Source organism: Acipenser ruthenus, chromosome 53 (genome assembly GCF_902713425.1).
Source record: "Acipenser ruthenus chromosome 53, fAciRut3.2 maternal haplotype, whole genome shotgun sequence".
NCBI lineage: Eukaryota > Metazoa > Chordata > Actinopteri > Acipenseriformes > Acipenseridae > Acipenser > Acipenser ruthenus.
The window spans coordinates 5,799,122-5,819,910 of NC_081241.1; the positions used below are offsets into that span (position 1 = coordinate 5,799,122).

Here is a 20,789-nt window from a genome sequence, read left to right on the forward strand (position 1 = left end):
GTCAGCGCCACTGTGTAAGCTTTACAGCAAGGTTTAAATGAGTTACTTGTGTTCCCTATTCTAGACTATAATGATGTGATGTGCGGGTCTGCTAGTGAGGAATCGCTGAAGAAGATCGATACAATGTGTAACAGGATGTGTATCTGTGTGCTCCCGTGTACTCCGCTAGCGCATCACTGCAGCGCGTATTCTACATTAAACTTGCGATCGCCTGCTAACACAAGGAATTAGCACTGGAATCGGATTCTCTTTAAAGGGACACACAACACATTACCAGTTTATTTAAACAGCTTGTTTCTGAGTTTACCTGTAAATACAGCCTATCGTAATGTCTGAGACACACAATACTTTAATATACCGTCTGGAAAAAGTGCTGCGGGAAGAAAGTCTTTCGTTTTTTTCTGCTGCTACAGACTGGAAGCTGTTACCCGCAGGACTGAGACCTGACATCTCCTGTGGGAATTAAAAAAATAAAATAAACTGTCGTTCTAGTGCTTAAACAGGCTTGTGTGTGTGCTGTGTAAATCTGATGTGTACTTTGTGTATTGTCTTGTCATTATGCGTTTATATTATTATTATTATTTTTGAAACCTGTAACCTGCTGCTGTTATTTCTAGCACGCCTTTGTAAACGAGCTACTTGTAGCTCAGATGGCCTTCTGAAATAAATAATTAAAAATAAAATAAATAAATAATAAAGAGCGCGTCACGTTTCCGGTTATAACCGCACTGAAATATACTGGCTTTAAAACAAGAAAAGACAACCGATGCAGCTGCGCAGCAGAGACAAGAGAACGAGGCAAGCGCGTTTATTGTTTGGAAAGTAACTGTAATGTTATTACTGCCATTAAAAGCTAAACGCGTTATATTACCTTGTTATTGACTAAAGTAATATTATTACAGTAAGGCGTTACTAAAGTAACGAGATGCCGTTCAAACCGTCATCACAAACATACGTGTAACAGAACATTCCTTGATTTTACATATTATAAATTTGGTGCTAAAACACAAAGTCAGGCTCTTCAGTCCTGATATTAAACAGTTGTTAATATCACTTGTTTAATTGCATCTTAACATTGTAATATTTGTTGGGGGATTTAGAAACAGTTTAATAGAATATCTGATTCAGCAGTTTCTACTCCCCCTGCTTGTGTAAACCTGGCCTCAGTCCAAAATCCTCATCTTAGAGCTTTACTCAATTCCAGGAAATCAGCGCAGTGAAGTTTCGTTTCTTGTGAAATCGTCAGTCTCTCTGTCTCACTGCAGCAAGAATGGCTTCAAACTTGTGGTCAGAGGATCAGTTTAGCTGTTCAGTATGTCTGGAGATATTGAAGGACCCAGTCACTACAGCATGTGGACACAGTTACTGTATGGGGTGTATTAAGAACTGCTGGGATCAGACTGATCATACAGGTGTCTACAGCTGCCCCCAGTGCAGAGAAACCTTTACTCCAAGGCCTGTTCTGTGCAGAAACACCATGCTGGCTGAAATTGCTGGAGAATTCAAGAGGAGAAGGCTCAATCCTCCTCCTGCTCAAAGTTATGCTGGACCTGAAGATGTGCCGTGTGATTTCTGCACTGGGAGAAAGTTCAAAGCTGTGAAATCCTGTTTGACGTGCCTGGCCTCTTACTGTGAAACACACGTCAAGCCACACAGTGAGGTTACTCCATTAAAGAGGCACAAGCTGGTCAATGCAATTGGAAATCTGGAGCAGAAGCTTTGTGCTGAACACCAAAAGGTTTTAGAGGTCTTCTGCAGAACCGATCAGACGTGTATTTGCTTGTTGTGTACAGACGAGGAACACAAGAGCCATGATACAGTCTCAGCTGAGGCAGAAAGGACTGGGAAACAGGTACGGGTTTGAACCATTTCCTTGTAGCTATCCTAGAAGATAAGAATTCCCAGGGATATTTAACATGTCTGTTTACTAGGTTATACAGTTTCACATTAGATCAGATTTTAATTGTATATTAAGAGTTATTTAAAGAGCCCTAGTTTTTTAATTGCTCTATCTAAACTATGATGTACTACAATGTATTTCAGGATGTAACAGGGGTGTTGTTATGGGTGTGGTTGTCGCTGATTGACAGGATAGACACAGGAGGTTTTCTTTGATACAAAAAACACAAAACATTCAAAACAAAACACTGCTCGAAAACAACTAGAAAATAAAAGTTGACCCTGACACCTCCTCTCTAGACTTGGGTGGGATTAAAATCCCCTAAACTTGTTCCCTATTCCTTCCAGTGCTAGTGATCCTGGTTAACTCACACAGTGATCCGAGACACATTTTTCCTCTTGTGTTTTTCTCTCCCTGGTTAACACACGCAGTCGTGAGGATCCTACAGCAACACTCTCCTTCCCAGACAGTCAGTATCCCTGCTTGTAGAACAAGAAACTGGCTTTTCAGACCCTTTTTAAAGGCCAGGACTAAGAGATAATCAATTAATCAATTAACACCTGGCCACATTCCACACCTGGATTTGAATATGCCCTCTATATCTAGCACAAACTTGATCATCAAAAACATTATTTACAATCAAACAAAAACACACTATTTACACGTGCAGGACCTCCGCCCTGCCTCACTGGGTAAGAAGGATTTGTTCAGCTGTTTTGTGGTGCATTGGAATTTGTAGTGTAAAATTAGCATGATTTATATTCCTAGTATTTTTTTTATATGTATCTTGCAACTTAATAAAATCATAGATCAGTTTCATTGTTTAAGATATTATAGTTTAATTGGTAACACTGTTTAAAAATAGCATCCCCTGCAAAGTCAAGCACCTAATTAAAAAAGCAAAAAAATAAATAAAAAAACAAGATTAATATCATATAAAATACCTTTAAAAGTGACACATACGCATCTATCTGCACTGGCAGAGCTGCTGTGCCCGTGCCTTTAAAAGTGACACATACACATCTATCTGCACTGGCAGAGCTGCTGTGCCCGTGCCTTTAAAAGTGACACATACGCATCTATCTGCACTGGCAGAGCTGCTGTGCCCGTGCCTTTAAAAGTGACACATACGCATCTATCTGCACTGGCAGAGCTGCTGTGCCCGTGCCTTTAAAAGTGACACATACGCATCTATCTGCACTGGCAGAGCTGCTGTGCCCGTGCCATACTGTTCTTGTCAGTCTGCCCCAATTGTGCTTTCGCCACAATTTGCAATACTGTTTTAAATTCCACGAGTGTGTGAATCCTCCCTATTGAACTGTAATATAGCTTTAAATCCCACGAGCAAGAACAACCCTCCGTTTCTAATTGTAATCTCGTTTTAAATCTCACAAGCCTGTGCAATCCTCCAATAGAAATGCAGGAATGTGCTGCCACTCAGTTTAAAGTATTCAGAATGAATCAATGATAGATACAAGTCAGGAAGGAGGGACATTGCCCGACTGCGCTGGGAAAGGTTGATATTTTGTTATTGTTTAAGGTTTTAGGTTATTTTATTGTATTTTTTCACATGGAAAGGGATGAAGTCAACGTGAATTGAGTAACCACGTCCAGTGTTTTTCCAGTGTTTATTAGGTATACACTGATTTCATTGTTTTGTATCAGAGGTGTTTTTTCTGTGTTTGTCGATTAAAACTGGAAATCAGAAGCCCTAAAAACCCATTAAAGAGAAATCTGCTTCAGTTACCTAGGTGCTTGACAAAACAAATGCTAGATCAGCCATCATCCACTGTTACTAGTATGAAACAGTACCATCTAGTGGACAGCTACTGTGGATCAAGTGTCCTTTTGTATTGCTGGCAGCTGTGCACTAGATGGTATTGTATCTTACTACTATACACACATGTTGTCTGAAACTGCTGCCTTTGTCCAAGTTTAAACCACCTCCAAGGAAGGTTCAAATTTAATTCACCTTTCACATTTCAACATGGATTAAATGAGTGGTGCAATGTCATTATATTTTAATCTTTTAAATGTTTAACCTTGGATTAATTTTAAACAAGGATTACATATAAAACCTGGTTTAAAGTTTTTTGCAACATGATTCAAATATAATCCTTGATTTAATCTGGGTTAGTGGTTAATCCACGCTGGTGCATTCGACCTTTAGGGTATCTGTTTGCATAATGTGTGTATCGTTAATCTAACTCCATATGAAGGGGAGAGAGGTGTGAAAACACAGCCTGCTCTGAAATAGTCTGTATTGAGTGTGACAGGATATCACTCAATGCCCTGTCAGAAATGTCACTGTGTCAATGTGTTTCTACACAGAAGCAGCTGGGAGAGACACAGAGGGAAATACAACACAGAATCCAGGAGAGACTGAAAGAAATTGAGGAGCTGAAACAGGCTCTGGAGTCACTGAAAGTGGGTATTGACAAGAGGGGGTTATTATTATTATTATTATTATTATTATTATTATTATTATTATTATTATTATTATTATTATTATTATTATTAACAGATGGACTGGAAGACATCTACAGAAGTTTACTATCTATGCCTGATGTGTTTTTGATATCAATTCTAACCATGTCTCCTCTACTGTGTTCTTTCACTCAGAGATCTGCATGCATAGAAATAAAGGAAAGTGAGAAGATCTTTACTGAGCTGATCCAATCCATTGAGAAGATCCACACTGAGGTTATTGAGCTGATTGGAGCTAACGAGAAGGTTGCAGTGAATCAGGCTGAAGGACGCATGAAGAAACTGGAGCAGGAGATTGCTGAGCTAAGGAGGAGAAACGCTGAGCTGAAACAGCTTTCAGAGACAGAGGATCACATCCATTTTCTACAGGTAACATCACTGCTTGTTAGAAAATATCAAGTCCATAACTGGGACGGTTTCAGACAGACCTCTCCAATTGAATGAATCCTTGCTTTTCCCCAGGAATGTTTTGGACCCCATTCTGTTTCACTGAAAACTCCTTTTCTCCACTTTCCTGTTGTAGAATTTCCAGCCTCTCTGTGCCCCTCCTGAAGCTGGAGACTTACCCAGCATTACTGTCAATACAGATTTCTCTTTTGGGGCTGTGAGGAAAGCTGTATTTGAACTTAAAGACCATATTGAGGACTTCTGCAAGGGGGAATTAGTTAAAATAACCACAACAGGTTGGTGTGAGATTCCCTTGGTAGATATTTCTCAAATAGACCATGGATTGAGGAGGGACAGGACTTGCAAGACAATAATAAAGACCTCTTGCAGATTGTTGATTATATGAATATTGCAGCAGGGAGGAGGGAGGCAGCAGGGAAGAATGAGAAGGGAGGAGGGTAGAAGGAGATGTTTTATTTCGAATGATTTCCCCAGGTTGAAACGTCCCAACTCACTTACAGTTACATCCAGAGTGATGATAGCAGGAAGGAAGAGAGTTTCTAAAGACATTACATGAGAAAACAACACAATAGCATTCAAACACAGACAGAGGGATTCACACATTAAACACCACATTCATTCCATATAGGATGCTAACTTATAGCCCTGAACTTTCTTATCAAAGTGTTATAGAAGTTGGAGGTCATGGTCATGTTTGTATTCCAAATCCTCTTCAGTAAAATCTTTGGTTTTAAACAGTTTTCTGTATTTTATTTAGTGAATGAAACAGCAGTTTATACCCTGGGGTCTAGGAGAATTGACAGACGTTTCAAAGGTAAGGCTTTTCTTCCATTTCTCTTTTGGGGCTGTGAGGAAAGCTGTATCTGAACTTAAAGACCATATTGAGGACTTCTGCAAGGGGGAATTAGTCAAAATAACCACAACAGGTTGGTGTGAAATAGATTCCTTTGGTAGAGATTTCTCAAATAGACCATGGCTTGAGGAGGGGCAGGACTTGCAAGACATTAATAAAGACCTCTTGCAGATTGTTGGCTATATGAATATTGCAGCAGGGAGGAGGGAGGAGGGAGGAGACAGCAGGGAGGAGTGGGAGGCAGCAGGTAGGAGGGAGCAGGGAGGAGGAAGGAAGGAGGCAGCAGCGAAGAATGAGCAGGCAGGATGTTAAATGGAGGAGGGAGAATGGAGCAGGAAGGAGAGAGCATGGACAAAGGCGCAGGGAGGAGGAAGCATGGAGGAGGGAGAAGGGAATGAGGAGGGAGGAGGGAGGAGGGAGCATGGAAGAGAGAGGAGGCAACAGGGAGGAGAAAACATGGAAGGAGGGAGCAGGGAATACAGAGCAGGGACTGATGAAACATGGAGGAGGGAGCAGGGAGGAGGGAGTGATGTGAGGATGGAGCAGACAATGACTGTTGTATGTTTGATGCACAAGGGTGTCCTAATATGGACATCGCACTGTTGGGTAAAGATATGTTATGGAGAGGAAGGAACACAAGACTCCAGTGCTGTGGCAGACATGTTCACATTGACTTTGGCTGCTGCACCGATACGGAAGGAATACATATTCATTGTAATCATGAACATCTTGAAGTACGGATTTTTACATCCTGAAATGCCGTGAATAAGCCTTGTTTCTTTTCAGATTACTGTTTGGAGTCTTGTGTTTGTTGTGTATTAATCCACATTCTATTCCTCTCTTTTTTTCTGCACAGTGAATGAAGTTGCAGTTTACAGTCTGCAGGCTCCAGAGCCAAGGAACAGAGCTGAGTTTTTAAAATGTAAGTCTGTTTGCACTGAAACATTTGATTGAAAGATGTGTCACTCCATTGTGAGAAGAGCTAACACTACAGAACAGGGAGGGGTGGAGCTTGAGGGCAGCAATTATTATTATTTATTAGTAATTGTGAAGCCATTAATCTACACTCCTCTCCAGCAAGTATTGGTTCAGATGAATACATGCATAATGACTGGGGGAGGGGCATTTGTTGCCTGTTTTTCCACTCAGACCTTTCTCTCGCTAAATATCTTGCTATCCCTGAATAGATAATCACCCCCTCTTTTAATACATGTACAATGCATGTGAAACCAGTTGTGGGGTAAAATGAACAGCTATCCCTCCCAGTCATCCCGTGCTGGTAGTAAATGTATATTGCAGTATTACTGCACTTGTGGGATGGATTGCTCATTAAAATATTAGATAGATATTTGAAGAGTGGACGATATTCTACTGAAGATATTTAGTAAGCAAGGGGTCTGAGTGGGTAAAATGGCAACACATACCCTGTAGAAACATTAAGTGAACTGTAATTGTATGCAGAGTTGCATTTGATTGGTTCCAATTGAAGAAGTTTGATAAGATCGAGGAATTATAATGAACAAAACAATCAAACAGCAAGAGGGTTTAATTAATAGCAGCAGCATTTTATTGAAGACAGAAAATAAAAAGAGAGAACTTATCCAAAGTCAGAAATAAATCTCAAGTAAGAATTATAGATCAAATCTATTGATTATCAACCTTAAACATCACAGTCTAGATATACTTGTCTATAAAAAAGCAGGGAGGAGGGAGTATAGAGGAGGGCGGAGGGAGCAGGGAGGAGGGAGTAGGGAGGAGGGGGCATAGAGAATGAAGCAGGGAAAAGGGAGGAGAGAATGCAGCAGGGTGCATGCAGGAGAGAGGAGGGAGCATAAAGAAGAGAACAGGAAGGAGGAAGGAGGGAGCATGGAGGAGGGAGCATAGAGGGAGTAGGGAACAGGAAGAAGGGAGCATGGAGGAGGGAGTAGGGAGGAGTGAGCATATAGGAGTTAGGAGGGAACATACAGGAGGGAGTAGGGAGCAGGGAGGAGGGAGCATGGAGTAGGGAGGGGGTAGCATACAGGAGGGAGCAACGAGTAGGGAGCATAAAGGAGGGAGGAGGGAGCATAAAGGGAAAAGGGAGGAGGGAGCATACAGGAAGGAGCAAGGAGTAGGGAGCATAGAGGAGGGAGGAGGGACCAGGAAGTAGGGAGCATACAGGAGGGATCAGGGTGGAGGGAGGATGGAGTAGGGAGCATACAGGAGGGAGGATGGAGCATAAATGAGGGAGTAGGGAGCATGAAGGAGGGAGCAGGGAGGAAGGGGCATAGAGAATGGAGCAGGGAAAAGGGAGGAGAGAGGATGCAGCAGGGTCCATGCAGGAGACAGGAGGGAGCATAAAGAAGGGAACAGGGAGGAGGGAGCATACAGGAGGGAGTATGGAGGAAGAAGCATACAGGAGGGAGCAGGAAGGAGGGAGTATAGAGGGAGGAGGGAGCAGGATGGACAGAAGAGGGAGCAAAGAGGAGAGACCATAGTGCAGGAACTGTAGAGGGAGGAGGAAGCAGGGAGGATAGATCAGGGAGAATAGATTAGGTTGGAAGGAGCATGGAGAAGAAGAGGAGGGATGAGAGAGCATAGAAGAGGGAGGAGGGAACATAGAGGAGGGAGCAGGGACTGGTGAAGCAGGGAGGAGGGAGTGATTTGAGGATGCAGCAGACAATGACTGTTGATTTTCTCAGTGATTTGACTTTTCTAACCGTCTCTCCTCTACCCGTCCTCTTCTCTTCAATCAGATTCCTGTCAACTCACACTGGACCCCAACACAGCGAAGAGAGTGCTCTGTCTGTCTGAAGGGAACAGAAAGGTGACATGGAGGAGAGAGACCCAGAGATATCCTGATCACCCAGAGAGATTTGATCGCTATCCCCAAGTGCTTTGCAGAGAGGGTTTGTCTGGGACTCGCTGTTACTGGGAGATTGAGTGGAGTGGGAGATGGGCTTCTATAGGAGTCACATATAAAGGAATCAGCAGGAAAGGAAAGGATCATTCCTGTGGCCTTGGATACAATGACAAGTCCTGGAGTTTGATCTGCTCTGACTCCAGGTACACTGCCCTGCACAATAACAATCAAACTGCAATAACTGCTCCCCGCTCCCCCAGAATAGGAGTGTATCTGGACTTTAATGCCGGCACGCTGTCCTTTTATGGCATCTCTGACACAATGACCCTCCTGCACAGATTCCAAACCACATTCACTGAGCCGCTCTATCCTGGGTTTTGGCTTTGGAGTTCTGGTTCCACTGTAACAATCTGCCAGCTGAACTAGACTGTTTTGTGTTGTAAGAAACCCTTTGTATTGAACTCCCTGTCTGTCCTCTCCACTCCTCGGGTGAAGGGAATGTTCAATCTGACACAACTTTGGATGAAAGTTAGGGGGTAAAACGGCGCCACCTGCAGAGCGAAACGAGGTGAATTATTTGTTTTTAGTAACAAATGGATTTCATATGAAATAACTGTATTTAATTTCTTTTTTTTAAGAAATGTTATGTATTATATATATATTTTAAAAAATGGCATCCAATGCCCCTTGCTGTAACAGTTTTAAAAAAAGTGAACTTAATTTTGCTTTATTGTATGTGTGTTTTTGTTCTTTGATTTCGATAAAATGTTTATTATTTCAGATTTTAGTAATGTGAATTAAAATATATATATATAATTTGATTAACTGACTTTTTCTTATTTATTAATACTCGTAGGGAAGCATTGTAAAGCACAGAGAGGTCTGGTAAATCATAGGGAAGCATTGTAAAGCACAGAGAGTTCTGGTAAAGCATAGGGAAGCATTGTAAAGCACAAAGAGGTCTGGTAAAGCATAGGGAAGCATTGTAAAGCACAAAGAGGTCTGGTAAAGCATAGGGAAGCATTGTAAAGCACAGATAGGTGTGTTAAAGCATAGGGAAGCATTGTAAAGCACAGAGAGGTCTGGTAAAACATAGGGAAGCATTGTAAAGCACAGAGAGGTGTGGTAAAGCATATGGAAGCATTGTAAAGCACAGAGAGGTCTGGACTCTAACCCTGGGCTTGAGACTCAGCTCAGTGATTTGGATTCCTGAACAGCTTCTTAGTAAAGGTATTATTCAGCATGCCGTCGCACCGTGAACTAATAAGAAAAGATTTTCAGTACCTGGCAGGCTCTTGTGACATATCAGGCGGGTCATTCTCTTTACTCCTTCTTCTTCTCCTTGGAGTCGGGTCCATGCCTCTCTCTACTGAATCACTCATTCCTCAGTTAGTTGTGTTTCTCTTCTGCAACACAATTGAAACAAGTCCGTTGTTTAAGAGTACAGCGCTTCAAATGTCATTTTTCCTTCTCTCTCTTTAGACCGGCCCCTTATCTTTTCATGCTGTTTGAAATCATCCCGAGCGCTTCTTGTTATCACAGTTACTCAAATGCTGGGTTCGTTTTTGGAAACGTCTGTGTTGCTAATTGAGTGCCATGGGAGCATTGTATTTTAAACAATTTTGTATCAATTAAGATTATGTTTTATTTTGAATTATTCATTTTGAACCTTAAATATACAGGTTAATACTAACAGTTACAACAGCACCTAATAGGAAAAAAAAACTATGATCTTTTTGTATGTTTTGTCCAGTTGTTCTGCTTGGATTTTGGTGTCTGGCCAAATTTATATTAGAGCTTGAGTTTCTCGCACTGTTCATGTCGTTAGGGTTACCCGATTTGCCCTGAAAAACTAAATAAGACGTTCTTTTTCTCCAAGTCACTAACGCAGTACCAAAATAACAGTATTGTGCAGTAAAGAAACAAGGACCAGGGGTCGCAAATGGAGATTAGATAAAGGGGCATTCAGAACAGAAAATAGGAGGCACTTATTTTTTACACAGAGAATTGTGAGGGTCTGGAACCAACTCCCCAGTAATGTTGTTGAAGCTGACACACTGGGATCCTTCAAAAAGCTGCTTGATGAGATTCTGGGATCAATAAGCTACAAACAACCAAACGAGCAAGATGGGCCGAATGGCCTCCTCTCATTTGGAAACTTTCTCATGTTCTTATGTATTTAACACAATAATAGTTTTATCAAATTATAGTGGAACAGTTGTATGCTTGTGTCTTTAGAAAATATCAGTTGACAAAAGCTCGCTTATTTTGCAGACTCCATGTTCACAAGTATGCGGAAGCCCCTTTGGCAGTCAGCATACTCTGTCATCATAAGTCACATGACCGGAACCCGCGTGACGAGTTAGTTTTGGGTTTTTTTAAAACATAATTTCATAATAGGACTTACAGTTTGCTATAGTCTATAGCTCTAACACTGGTCCGAAGTTATTTCAGATTGAATGAGTGTCGTGATTTAATAAATGTAGTGGAAAAGGTGGGCACGATATGTAATAAAGGTCAGTCCTGGGTCCTCTCCTGTTCTCTCTGTACACCCACTCCCTGGGCCCCGTCATCACATCCTATGGTTTCTCATACCATTTATATGCTGATGATGCTCAGATTTTCCTCTCCTTCCCCACCTCTGACTCCACCATCTCCTCCCGTATCTCTACCTGTATGTCTGCTATTTCCTCCTGGATGCACTCGCATCACCTCAAACTCAACCTCTCTAAATCTGACCTCCTTTTCTTTCCCTCCTCCTACCCCTCCTCTGATCTCTCTATCTCTGTTCCTCTGGAATCTACCACACTCTCTCCCTCCTCCTCAGCTAAGAAACTCGGAGTCACCCTGGACCCCTGCCTCTCTTATTCCCAGCACATCTCCACTCTGGCACGCACTTGCCAATTCTTCCTGAGCAACATACGAAGAATCTGACCCTTTCTCACCAACTACGCCACCCAGCTCCAGGTCCAGGCCTTGGTACTCTCCCGCCTAGACCACTGCAACTCCCTCCTGGCTGGCCTCCCTGTGTCCGCCAGCCGTCCGCTCCAGCTCATCCAGAACTCTGCTGCTCGCCTGATGTTCTCTCTGCCTCACTTCTCCCACACAACTCCACTGCTCTGCTCACTCCACTGGCTCCCGATCACCGCTTGCATCCAGTTCAAGACTCTTGTACTAGCCAACAGATGCCTTGACCAGACTGCACCCAGCTACCTCCAGACCCTCATCTCTCCCTACACCCCCACTCGACCTCTCCGCTCCGCCTGCACTAGAAGACTGTCTCATCTCCACCTATTAGTACTTGTACTGTGATTCTTGAAATGTATTTTTGTTTATGACTGTAAGTCGCCCTGGATAAGGGTGTCTGCTAAGAAATAAATAATAATAATAATAACCGAGCATGGGAGCTGCAGCATGCTGTCAGATCAGGAGTTACTAACACTGAACATGGGAGCTGCAGCATGCTGTCAGATCAGGACTCCACTAACACGAGCATGGGAGCTGCAGCATGCAGTCAGATCAGGACTCCTCTAACATTGAGCATGGGAGCTGCAGCATGCTGTCAGATCAGGACTCCACTAACACGAGCATAGGAGCTGCAGCATGCTGTCAGATCAGGACTCCTCTAACATTGAGCATGGGAGCTGCAGCATGCTGTCAGATCAGGAGTTACTAACACTGAACATGGGAGCTGCAGCATGCTGTCAGATCAGGACTCCACTAACACGAGCATGGGAGCTGCAGCATGCTGTCAGATCAGGACTCCTCTAACATTGAGCATGGGAGCTGCAGCATGCTGTCAGATCAGGACTCCACTAACACGAGCATAGGAGCTGCAGCATGCTGTCAGATCAGGACTCCTCTAACATTGAGCATGGGAGCTGCAGCATGCTGTCAGATCAGGAGTTACTAACACTGAACATGGGAGCTGCAGCATGCTGTCAGATCAGGACTCCACTAACATTGAGCATGGGAGCTGCAGCATGCTGTCAGATCAGGAGTTACTAACACTGAACATGGGAGCTGCAGCATGCTGTCAGATCAGGACTCCACTAACAAGAGCATGGGAGCTGCAGCATGCTGTCAGATCAGGACTCCTCTAACATTGAGCATGGGAGCTGCAACATGCTGTCAGATCAGGACTCCACTAACACGAGCCTGGGAGCTGCAGCATGCTTTCAGATCAGGACTCCACTAACATTAAGCATGGGTGCTGCAGCATGCTGTCAGATCAGGACTTCACTAACATTGAGCATGGGAGCTGCAGCATGCTGTCAGATCAGGAGTTACTAACACTGAACATGGGAGGTGCAGCATGCTGTCAGATCGGGACTCCACTAACACGAGCATGGGAGCTGCAGCATGCTGTCAGATCAGGACTTCACTAACACTGAGCATGGGTGCTGCAGCATGCTGTCAGATCAGGACTCCACTAACACGAGCATGGGAGCTGCAGTATGCTGTCAGATCAGGACTTCACTAACACTGAGCATGGGAGCTGCAGCATGCTGTCAAATCAGGACTTTACTAACATTGAGCAGGGAAGCGGCAGCATGCTTTCAGATCAGGACTCCACTAACACGAACATGGGAGCTGCAGCATGCAGTCAGATCAGGACTCCTCTAACATTGAGCATGGGAGCTGCAGCATGCTGTCAGATCAGGACTCCACTAACACGAGCATAGGAGCTGCAGCATGCTGTCAGATCAGGACTCCTCTAACATTGAGCATGGGAGCTGCAGCATGCTGTCAGATCAGGAGTTACTAACACTGAACATGGGAGCTGCAGCATGCTGTCAGATCAGGACTCCTCTAACATTGAGCATGGGAGCTGCAGCATGCTGTCAGATCAGGAGTTACTAACACTGAACATGGGAGCTGCAGCATGCTGTCAGATCAGGACTCCTCTAACATTGAGCATGGGAGCTGCAGCATGCTGTCAGATCAGGAGTTACTAACACTGAACATGGGAGCTGCAGCATGCTGTCAGATCAGGACTCCACTAAAACGAGCATGGGAGCTGCAGCATGCTGTCAGATCAGGACTCCTCTAACATTGAGCATGGGAGCTGCAGCATGCTGTCAGATCAGGACTCCACTAACACGAGCATAGGAGCTGCAGCATGCTGTCAGATCAGGACTCCTCTAACATTGAGCATGGGAGCTGCAGCATGCTGTCAGATCAGGAGTTACTAACACTGAACATGGGAGCTGCAGCTTGCTGTCAGATCAGGACTCCACTAACATTGAGCATGGGAGCTGCAGCATGCTGTCAGATCAGGAGTTACTAACACTGAACATGGGAGCTGCAGCATGCTGTCAGATCAGGACTCCACTAACACGAGCATGGGAGCTGCAGCATGCTGTCAGATCAGGACTCCTCTAACATTGAGCATGGGAGCTGCAGCATGCTGTCAGATAAGGAGTTACTAACACTGAACATGGGAGCTGCAGCATGCTGTCAGATCAGGACTCCACTAACACGAGCATGGGAGCTGCAGCATGCTGTCAGATCAGGACTCCTCTAACATTGAGCATGGGAGCTGCAGCATGCTGTCAGATCAGGAGTTACTAACACTGAACATGGGAGCTGCAGCATGCTGTCAGATCAGGACTCCACTAACACGAGCATGGGAGCTGCAGCATGCTGTCAGATCAGGACTTCACTAACACTGAGCATGGGTGCTGCAGCATGCTGTCAGATCAGGACTTCACTAACACTGAGCATGGGAGCTGCAGCATGCTGTCAAATCAGGACTCCTCTAACATTGAGCATGGGAGCTGCAGCATGCTGTCAGATCAGGAGTTACTAACACTGAACATGGGAGCTGCAGCTTGCTGTCAGATCAGGACTCCACTAATACGAGCATGGGAGCTGCAGCATGCTGTCAGATCAGGACTCCACTAACATTGAGCATGGGAGCTGCAGCATGCTGTCAGATCAGGAGTTACTAACACTGAACATGGGAGCTGCAGCATGCTGTCAGATCAGGACTCCACTAACAAGAGCATGGGAGCTGCAGCATGCTGTCAGATCAGGACTCCTCTAACATTGAGCATGGGAGCTGCAACATGCTGTCAGATCAGGACTCCACTAACACGAGCCTGGGAGCTGCAGCATGCTTTCAGATCAGGACTCCACTAACATTAAGCATGGGTGCTGCAGCATGCTGTCAGATCAGGACTTCACTAACATTGAGCATGGGAGCTGCAGCATGCTGTCAGAACAGGAGTTACTAACACTGAACATGGGAGGTGCAGCATGCTGTCAGATCGGGACTCCACTAACACGAGTATGGGAGCTGCAGCATGCTGTCAGATCAGGACTTCACTAACACTGAGCATGGGTGCTGCAGCATGCTGTCAGATCAGGACTCCACTAACACGAGCATGGGAGCTGCAGCATGCTGTCAGATCAGGACTTCACTAACACTGAGCATGGGAGCTGCAGCATGCTGTCAAATCAGGACTTTACTAACATTGAGCAGGGAAGCGGCAGCATGCTTTCAGATCAGGACTCCACTAACACGAACATGGGAGCTGCAGCATGCTGTCAGATCAGGACTCCTCTAACATTGAGCATGGGAGCTGCAGCATGCTGTCAGATCAGGAGTTACTAACACTGAACATGGGAGCTGCAGCATGCTGTCAGATCAGGACTCCACTAACACGAGCATGGGAGCTGCAGCATGCTGTCAGATCAGGACTTCACTAACACTGAGCATGGGTGCTGCAGCATGCTGTCAGATCAGGACTTCACTAACACTGAGCATGGGAGCTGCAGCATGCTGTCAAATCAGGACTTTACTAACATTGAGCAGGGAAGCGGCAGCATGCTTTCAGATCAGGACTCCACTAACACGAACATGGGAGCTGCAGCATGCTGTCAGATCAGGACTCCACTAACACTGAACATGGGTGCTGCAGCATGCTGTCAGATCAGGACTCCACTAACACGAGCATGGGAGCTGCAGCATGCTGTCAGATCAGGACTCCACTAACACGAGCCTGGGAGCTGCAGCATGCTTTCAGATCAGGACTCCACTAACATTAAGCATGGGAGCTGCAGCATGCTGTCAGATCAGGAGTTACTAACACTGAACATGGGAGCTGCAGCATGCTGTCAGATCAGGACTCCACTAACACGAGCATGGGAGCTGCAGCATACTGTCAGATCAGGACTCCACTAACACGAGCATGGGAGCTGCAGCATGCTGTCAGATCAGGACTCCTCTAACATTGAGCATGGGAGCTGCAGCATGCTGTCAGATCAGGAGTTACTAACACTGAACATGGGAGCTGCAGCATGCTGTCAGATCAGGACTCCACTAACACGAGCATGGGAGCTGCAGCATGCTGTCAGATCAGGACTCCTCTAACATTGAGCATGGGAGCTGCAGCATGCTGTCAAATCAGGAGTTACTAACACTGAACATGGGAGCTGCAGCATGCTGTCAGATCAGGACTCCACTAACACGAGCATGGGAGCTGCAGCATGCTGTCAGATCAGGACTTCACTAACACTGAGCATGGGTGCTGCAGCATGCTGTCAGATCAGGACTTCACTAACACTGAGCATGGGAGCTGCAGCATGCTGTCAAATCAGGACTTTACTAACATTGAGCAGGGAAACGGCAGCATGCTTTCAGATCAGGACTCCACTAACACAAACATGGGAGCTGCAGCATGCTGTCAGATCAGGACTCCACTAACACTGAACATGGGTGCTGCAGCATGCTGTCAGATCAGGACTCCACTAACACGAGCATGGGAGCTGCAGCATGCTGTCAGATCAGGACTTCACTAACACTGAGCATGGGAGCTGCAGCATGCTGTCAAATCAGGACTTTACTAACATTGAGCAGGGAAGCGGCAGCATGCTTTCAGATCAGGACTTCACTAACACTGTGCATGGGTGCTGCAACATGCTGTCAGATCAGGACTCCACTAACACGAGCCTGGGAGCTGCAGCATGCTTTCAGATCAGGACTCCACTAACATTAAGCATGGGAGCTGCAGCATGCTGTCAGATCAGGAGTTACTAACACTGAGCATGGGTGCTGCAGCATGCTGTCAGATCAGGACTCCACTAACACGAGCATGGGAGCTGCAGCATGCTGTCAGATCAGGACTCCACTGACACGAGCATGGGAGCTGCAGCATGCTGTCAGATCAGGACTCCACTAACACGAGCATAGGAGCTGCAGCATGCTGTCAGATCAGGACTCCTCTAACATTGAGCATGGGAGCTGCAGCATGCTGTCAGATCAGGAGTTACTAACACTGAACATGGGAGCTTCAGCTTGCTGTCAGATCAGGACTCCACTAACATTGAGCATGGGAGCTGCAGCATGCTGTCAAATCAGGACTTTACTAACATTGAGCAGGGAAGCGGCAGCATGCTTTCAGATCAGGACTTCACTAACACTGTGCATGGGTGCTGCAACATGCTGTCAGATCAGGACTCCACTAACACGAGCCTGGGAGCTGCAGCATGCTTTCAGATCAGGACTCCACTAACATTAAGCATGGGAGCTGCAGCATGCTGTCAGATCAGGAGTTACTAACACTGAACATGGGAGCTGCAGCATGCTGTCAGATCAGGACTCCACTAACACGAGCATGAGAGCTGCAGCATGCTGTCAGATCAGGACTTCACTAACACTGAGCATGGGAGCTGCAGCATGCTGTCAGATCAGGACTCCACTAACACGAGCATGGGAGCTGCAGCAGGCACTCACCTACAGACACACAGCTTTCTACACTGGCACTTACCTACAGACACATAGCTTTCTACACTGGCACTCACCTACAGATACAGAGCTTTCTGTGGTAATAAGATATGTATAGCCGCCCCCCCCCCCCTTTTTTTTGCAGAGAGCCTCCAAAATTGCTTGAGCTGCCCTGTTTCCTTTTACTAGTAATATCAATATGATAGCCGATCCAGCCATAGATTTCAATAGAGTCTAAGGGGTTTACAATTGTATGAAGAATCAGTAAAAAAAAGTATTAAATTGAAGACCAAACAGTTAATTAAACTTCTATTTGATTAACACAAAACTCAAAAGAACATGGATGACCTCCTCTCTACAGGAGATTTAAAATTAATATATGAAAGATGATGCTTTTACCTGTCAGATGTAGTACTACATGATATTTATAATGCATGTCGATGTTCTGTTATTATTTTTTTCACATACTGTTTCATATTTTACTACCTAACCCACAACTATTACCAACATAAACTACCACAGCCATAAAGACATTGTCATCCTTCATACAAGACCCAAACTGGACCTTTGATCTCACCCTAACTCTTATGTCTGACAGAAGAAGGCCCAGATGAACAGGGATACCTCAGGGCTCTGAACATGATCCCAGGTAAGTGGAATATTGAACTGGTAAGTTTAGTGGTGTCCTTTGGATGAGAAGTAAACCGAGGTCCTATTGTAAGTGACTCTGCAGCAGCAGCAGTCGTGATGCATAGTTCAGCCACTGGTCTCGGGAAGTTGCTTTGGATAAAAGCGTCTGCTAAATGACTAATTAATAATAATAATAATAATAATAATAATAATAATAATAATAATAATAATAATAATAATAATGAACTGGACTCTCTATTGAACTTTTCACATAACTGAAGGTGGCTGACAATACCACAAAGGAACGTGTGAGATGTGAGGTGTATGAAAATATGGTTTTCTGAGAAAGAGACAAACAGACAATCTTGCACGTATCTACATACATGCGAGAACAGAAACCACATGCATCTGATAGGTAAAAGCAGAACAAGCGGTCGTGACGGATTAAGCATAGCAAAAGTGAAAAACCACAGCCAAAGTTCTGCAACTACAGGAAGTTGGGGGTTACACAGAGTGCATGTGAAACTAGGTAAGGACTGAGTAATGAAGCTAGTGCAAGACTGACAACAGACAAGACCTGCACAATGAACGGCTTTTCTAACAATTTTCACTTTGCTTGTTTCCTTAGACATGCGTCATCTCTGCAGTCTATTGTGGAATTGTAGTTCTGAGCAAAATACAGCAGCAGCAGAGACCAGATTTAAAATATAGTTCACACACCCTAGTCTCTGTAAGTCACCTTGGATAAAGGTGTCTGCATAAATAAACAAATAATAATAATATAAGACTGGTGTATTTTTTATCCTTGTTAACCCTATAATGCATTAAGTACATTCAAAAGATTTAATGGAGAAATATTTTGCATTCAACCACACCCTGTGAGGGTTAATTGATTTTTGTTTAATGTTTTTCTTTTCCATGTAAAACCTGCCATCAAAAAGGGAATTACCTGGATAATGTCACCTGCTGTACAACATGAGCTGAAAGGACATTGCGTTTGATTTCACTGTGGTCTGAGGAACTGAGTCCTTGATTGGACCCGACAGGACTGCATGTTTAACAAAACTTACATTTCTGGGAAATGGTAGATTTTAAAACAAATCCAAACAAAGTGCACAGAAATAATACAACTCAAGGAAGAAACATTTCATGATAATAGTTTAACCCTTAGTGGTCCATTTATTCAGCATGTCTCTATTTATTCAGAGCATCTTTATTTTCACACGCGCAGTTTATTTTAGACGCGCTGTTTAAAAGTATTTTTTTTCACAGTAGAACAGGTCTAAAAGTCTCTGCATATCAACAGGAATCTCAGTACTGCTTCTCCAGCCCCTCTCCTTGTTCGCTATATTTATCACATACCTCTTCATAGTCATGCATACTGATCAATCATCTCCTGATCACTCGTTTTATCACCAAACTCTTCAATAATGTGATCCAATGTGATTATTTTATTACTATAACATCTCAAAACGCTCTGCAGATGTCTGTGATGTTCTTTGAGTGCTGGATGCAGAAGCACCTGTCTTGTTTGTTTATGTCCGTGTTATCTCTGTGGTGTTGAACATCAGTGAGTAGCTGGTGAGCCCAGCGACCCAGGAAAATTATTTAAGACAAGCGCAGCGAGCTGGCATCAATACATTAAAAGTAAATCAGCTCATTTTTGCTGTTTAATCTACTATTTGTTATTTAAACAAGTACAACTTCAAAGAAAAGTTTGAGGTACCTGGTATTGCCAGGCAGTCTCTCATCCAAGTACCAACCAAACATATTATTTTTTATTAGCAGACACACTTATCCAGGCCAACTTACAATTACCCATTCATACAGTCGGGTTTGTTACTGGATCAATCTGGGTAAAGCAGCAACATGCCCCCCGGGTGGGATTGAACTCACAACCCTCCAGTCAGGAGCACAGGACTCTAACCGCTACTCCACAGAGGATGCAAGTGACGGATCACTAGTGACTCATTGTATAACTAGGGCCACAGAAAATTCATGATTTCACGAATTTCACAGAAATCGTGTATCTGACTGCCTACCGTGAAAAATGTCAATGTTGTTGATTTCTGGGTGAGGTATGAAATCAGATTCCGAAATGTGGCAAAAATTGCACACTGTTTTTTTGTCAATTCCACCAAACTCTGTGGATGCAAAAGGAGCAGTTTTTGCATATGGACAGGTTTTTACACAACAAAGACAAACCATGAGTGTTGAAACTGCAACAAGATGCACGACGCTGGCCTTTAACAAATAACTAGTTTTCTGCTCATGGGCCAGATAATTGTGTGTGTGCGTGCGTGTGTACTGTGTGTGTGTGCATGTGTGTGTGGTGTGTGTGTGTGTGTCTGTGCCCACAACACTCTAGATGGATAAAAAGTCACTTACGATTTTCTTGTTTTTCCTGTTCTAGTTCTTCAGATTATTTTGTGTATGTTGATTCGCTCAAGTAGCACGATGTTATGTGGTTTAAATTGTCATATATAATTTAGTGTGTGTAAAGAAAAACACAAAGTTTCAGTTTTGTCACTTGCACTTAACCCTGTTTTTAACATTTTGTTTTTCAGTCAGCAGAATGCTATACAACACAGTATGTTTAATTACTGTATGAACATAGCCTAAGTTTTAAATGCTTACAAAAGTCTACAATGTTGCTGAATTTGTCATTCAAACTTGTTTAGTTTTAATCAGTTTTGTCATCTTTGTTACTTTTTTCAGCCAACACATTTAAATTACCCTTGTTGGTTACATTTTAAAAGATTGTTTTAAATGTTACAATGTAAATGTTGACTCATAAATGTTTCAGCCTCAGTGATTTTCTTTGATGCGCTATTAATTTTAGGCAACTTATTATTATTATTATTTATTTCTTAGCAAACGCCCTTATCAAGGGCAACTTACAGTCGTAAACAAAAATACATTTCAAGAATCACAATAC

The 20,789-nt window shown here is 43.9% G+C and overlaps 2 protein-coding genes across 2 annotated transcripts in view; both read left to right on the forward strand.

Annotated features, from left to right (window-relative positions):
* The first annotated feature begins 1,209 nt into the window (after positions 1 to 1,209).
* Positions 1,210 to 20,789, forward strand: part of LOC117432930 (tripartite motif-containing protein 16-like) — an 82,963-nt gene continuing 63,383 nt past the window's right edge. The window contains exon 1 of the mRNA XM_059016654.1: positions 1,210 to 1,852. Coding sequence (XP_058872637.1) covers positions 1,271 to 1,852 — 582 coding nt within the window. The 5' untranslated portion in view covers positions 1,210 to 1,270. The remainder of the gene's footprint in view (positions 1,853 to 20,789) is intronic.
* Positions 4,465 to 9,246, forward strand: LOC131723186 (tripartite motif-containing protein 16-like). Its single transcript, XM_059016703.1, has 5 exons — positions 4,465 to 4,756; positions 4,911 to 5,070; positions 5,553 to 5,609; positions 6,505 to 6,570; positions 8,384 to 9,246. Exons 1-5 carry the CDS (start codon positions 4,493 to 4,495, stop codon positions 8,914 to 8,916), a joined length of 1,080 nt encoding a protein of 359 aa, XP_058872686.1. The 5' UTR covers positions 4,465 to 4,492; the 3' UTR covers positions 8,917 to 9,246.

What these genes read in the sequence shown, in the direction of transcription:
- LOC131723186 (XM_059016703.1), top strand. Translation starts at nt 4,493, where the DNA reads ATGTCTCCTCTACTGTGTTCTTTCACTCAGAGATCTGCATGCATAGAA. An exon ending in AGTTAAAATAACCACAACAG is followed by an intron (nt 5,071 to 5,552) that starts GTTGGTGTGAGA and finishes TATTTTATTTAG; the next exon opens with TGAATGAAACAGCAGTTTAT. An exon ending in AATTGACAGACGTTTCAAAG is followed by an intron (nt 5,610 to 6,504) that starts GTAAGGCTTTTC and finishes TTTTCTGCACAG; the next exon opens with TGAATGAAGTTGCAGTTTAC.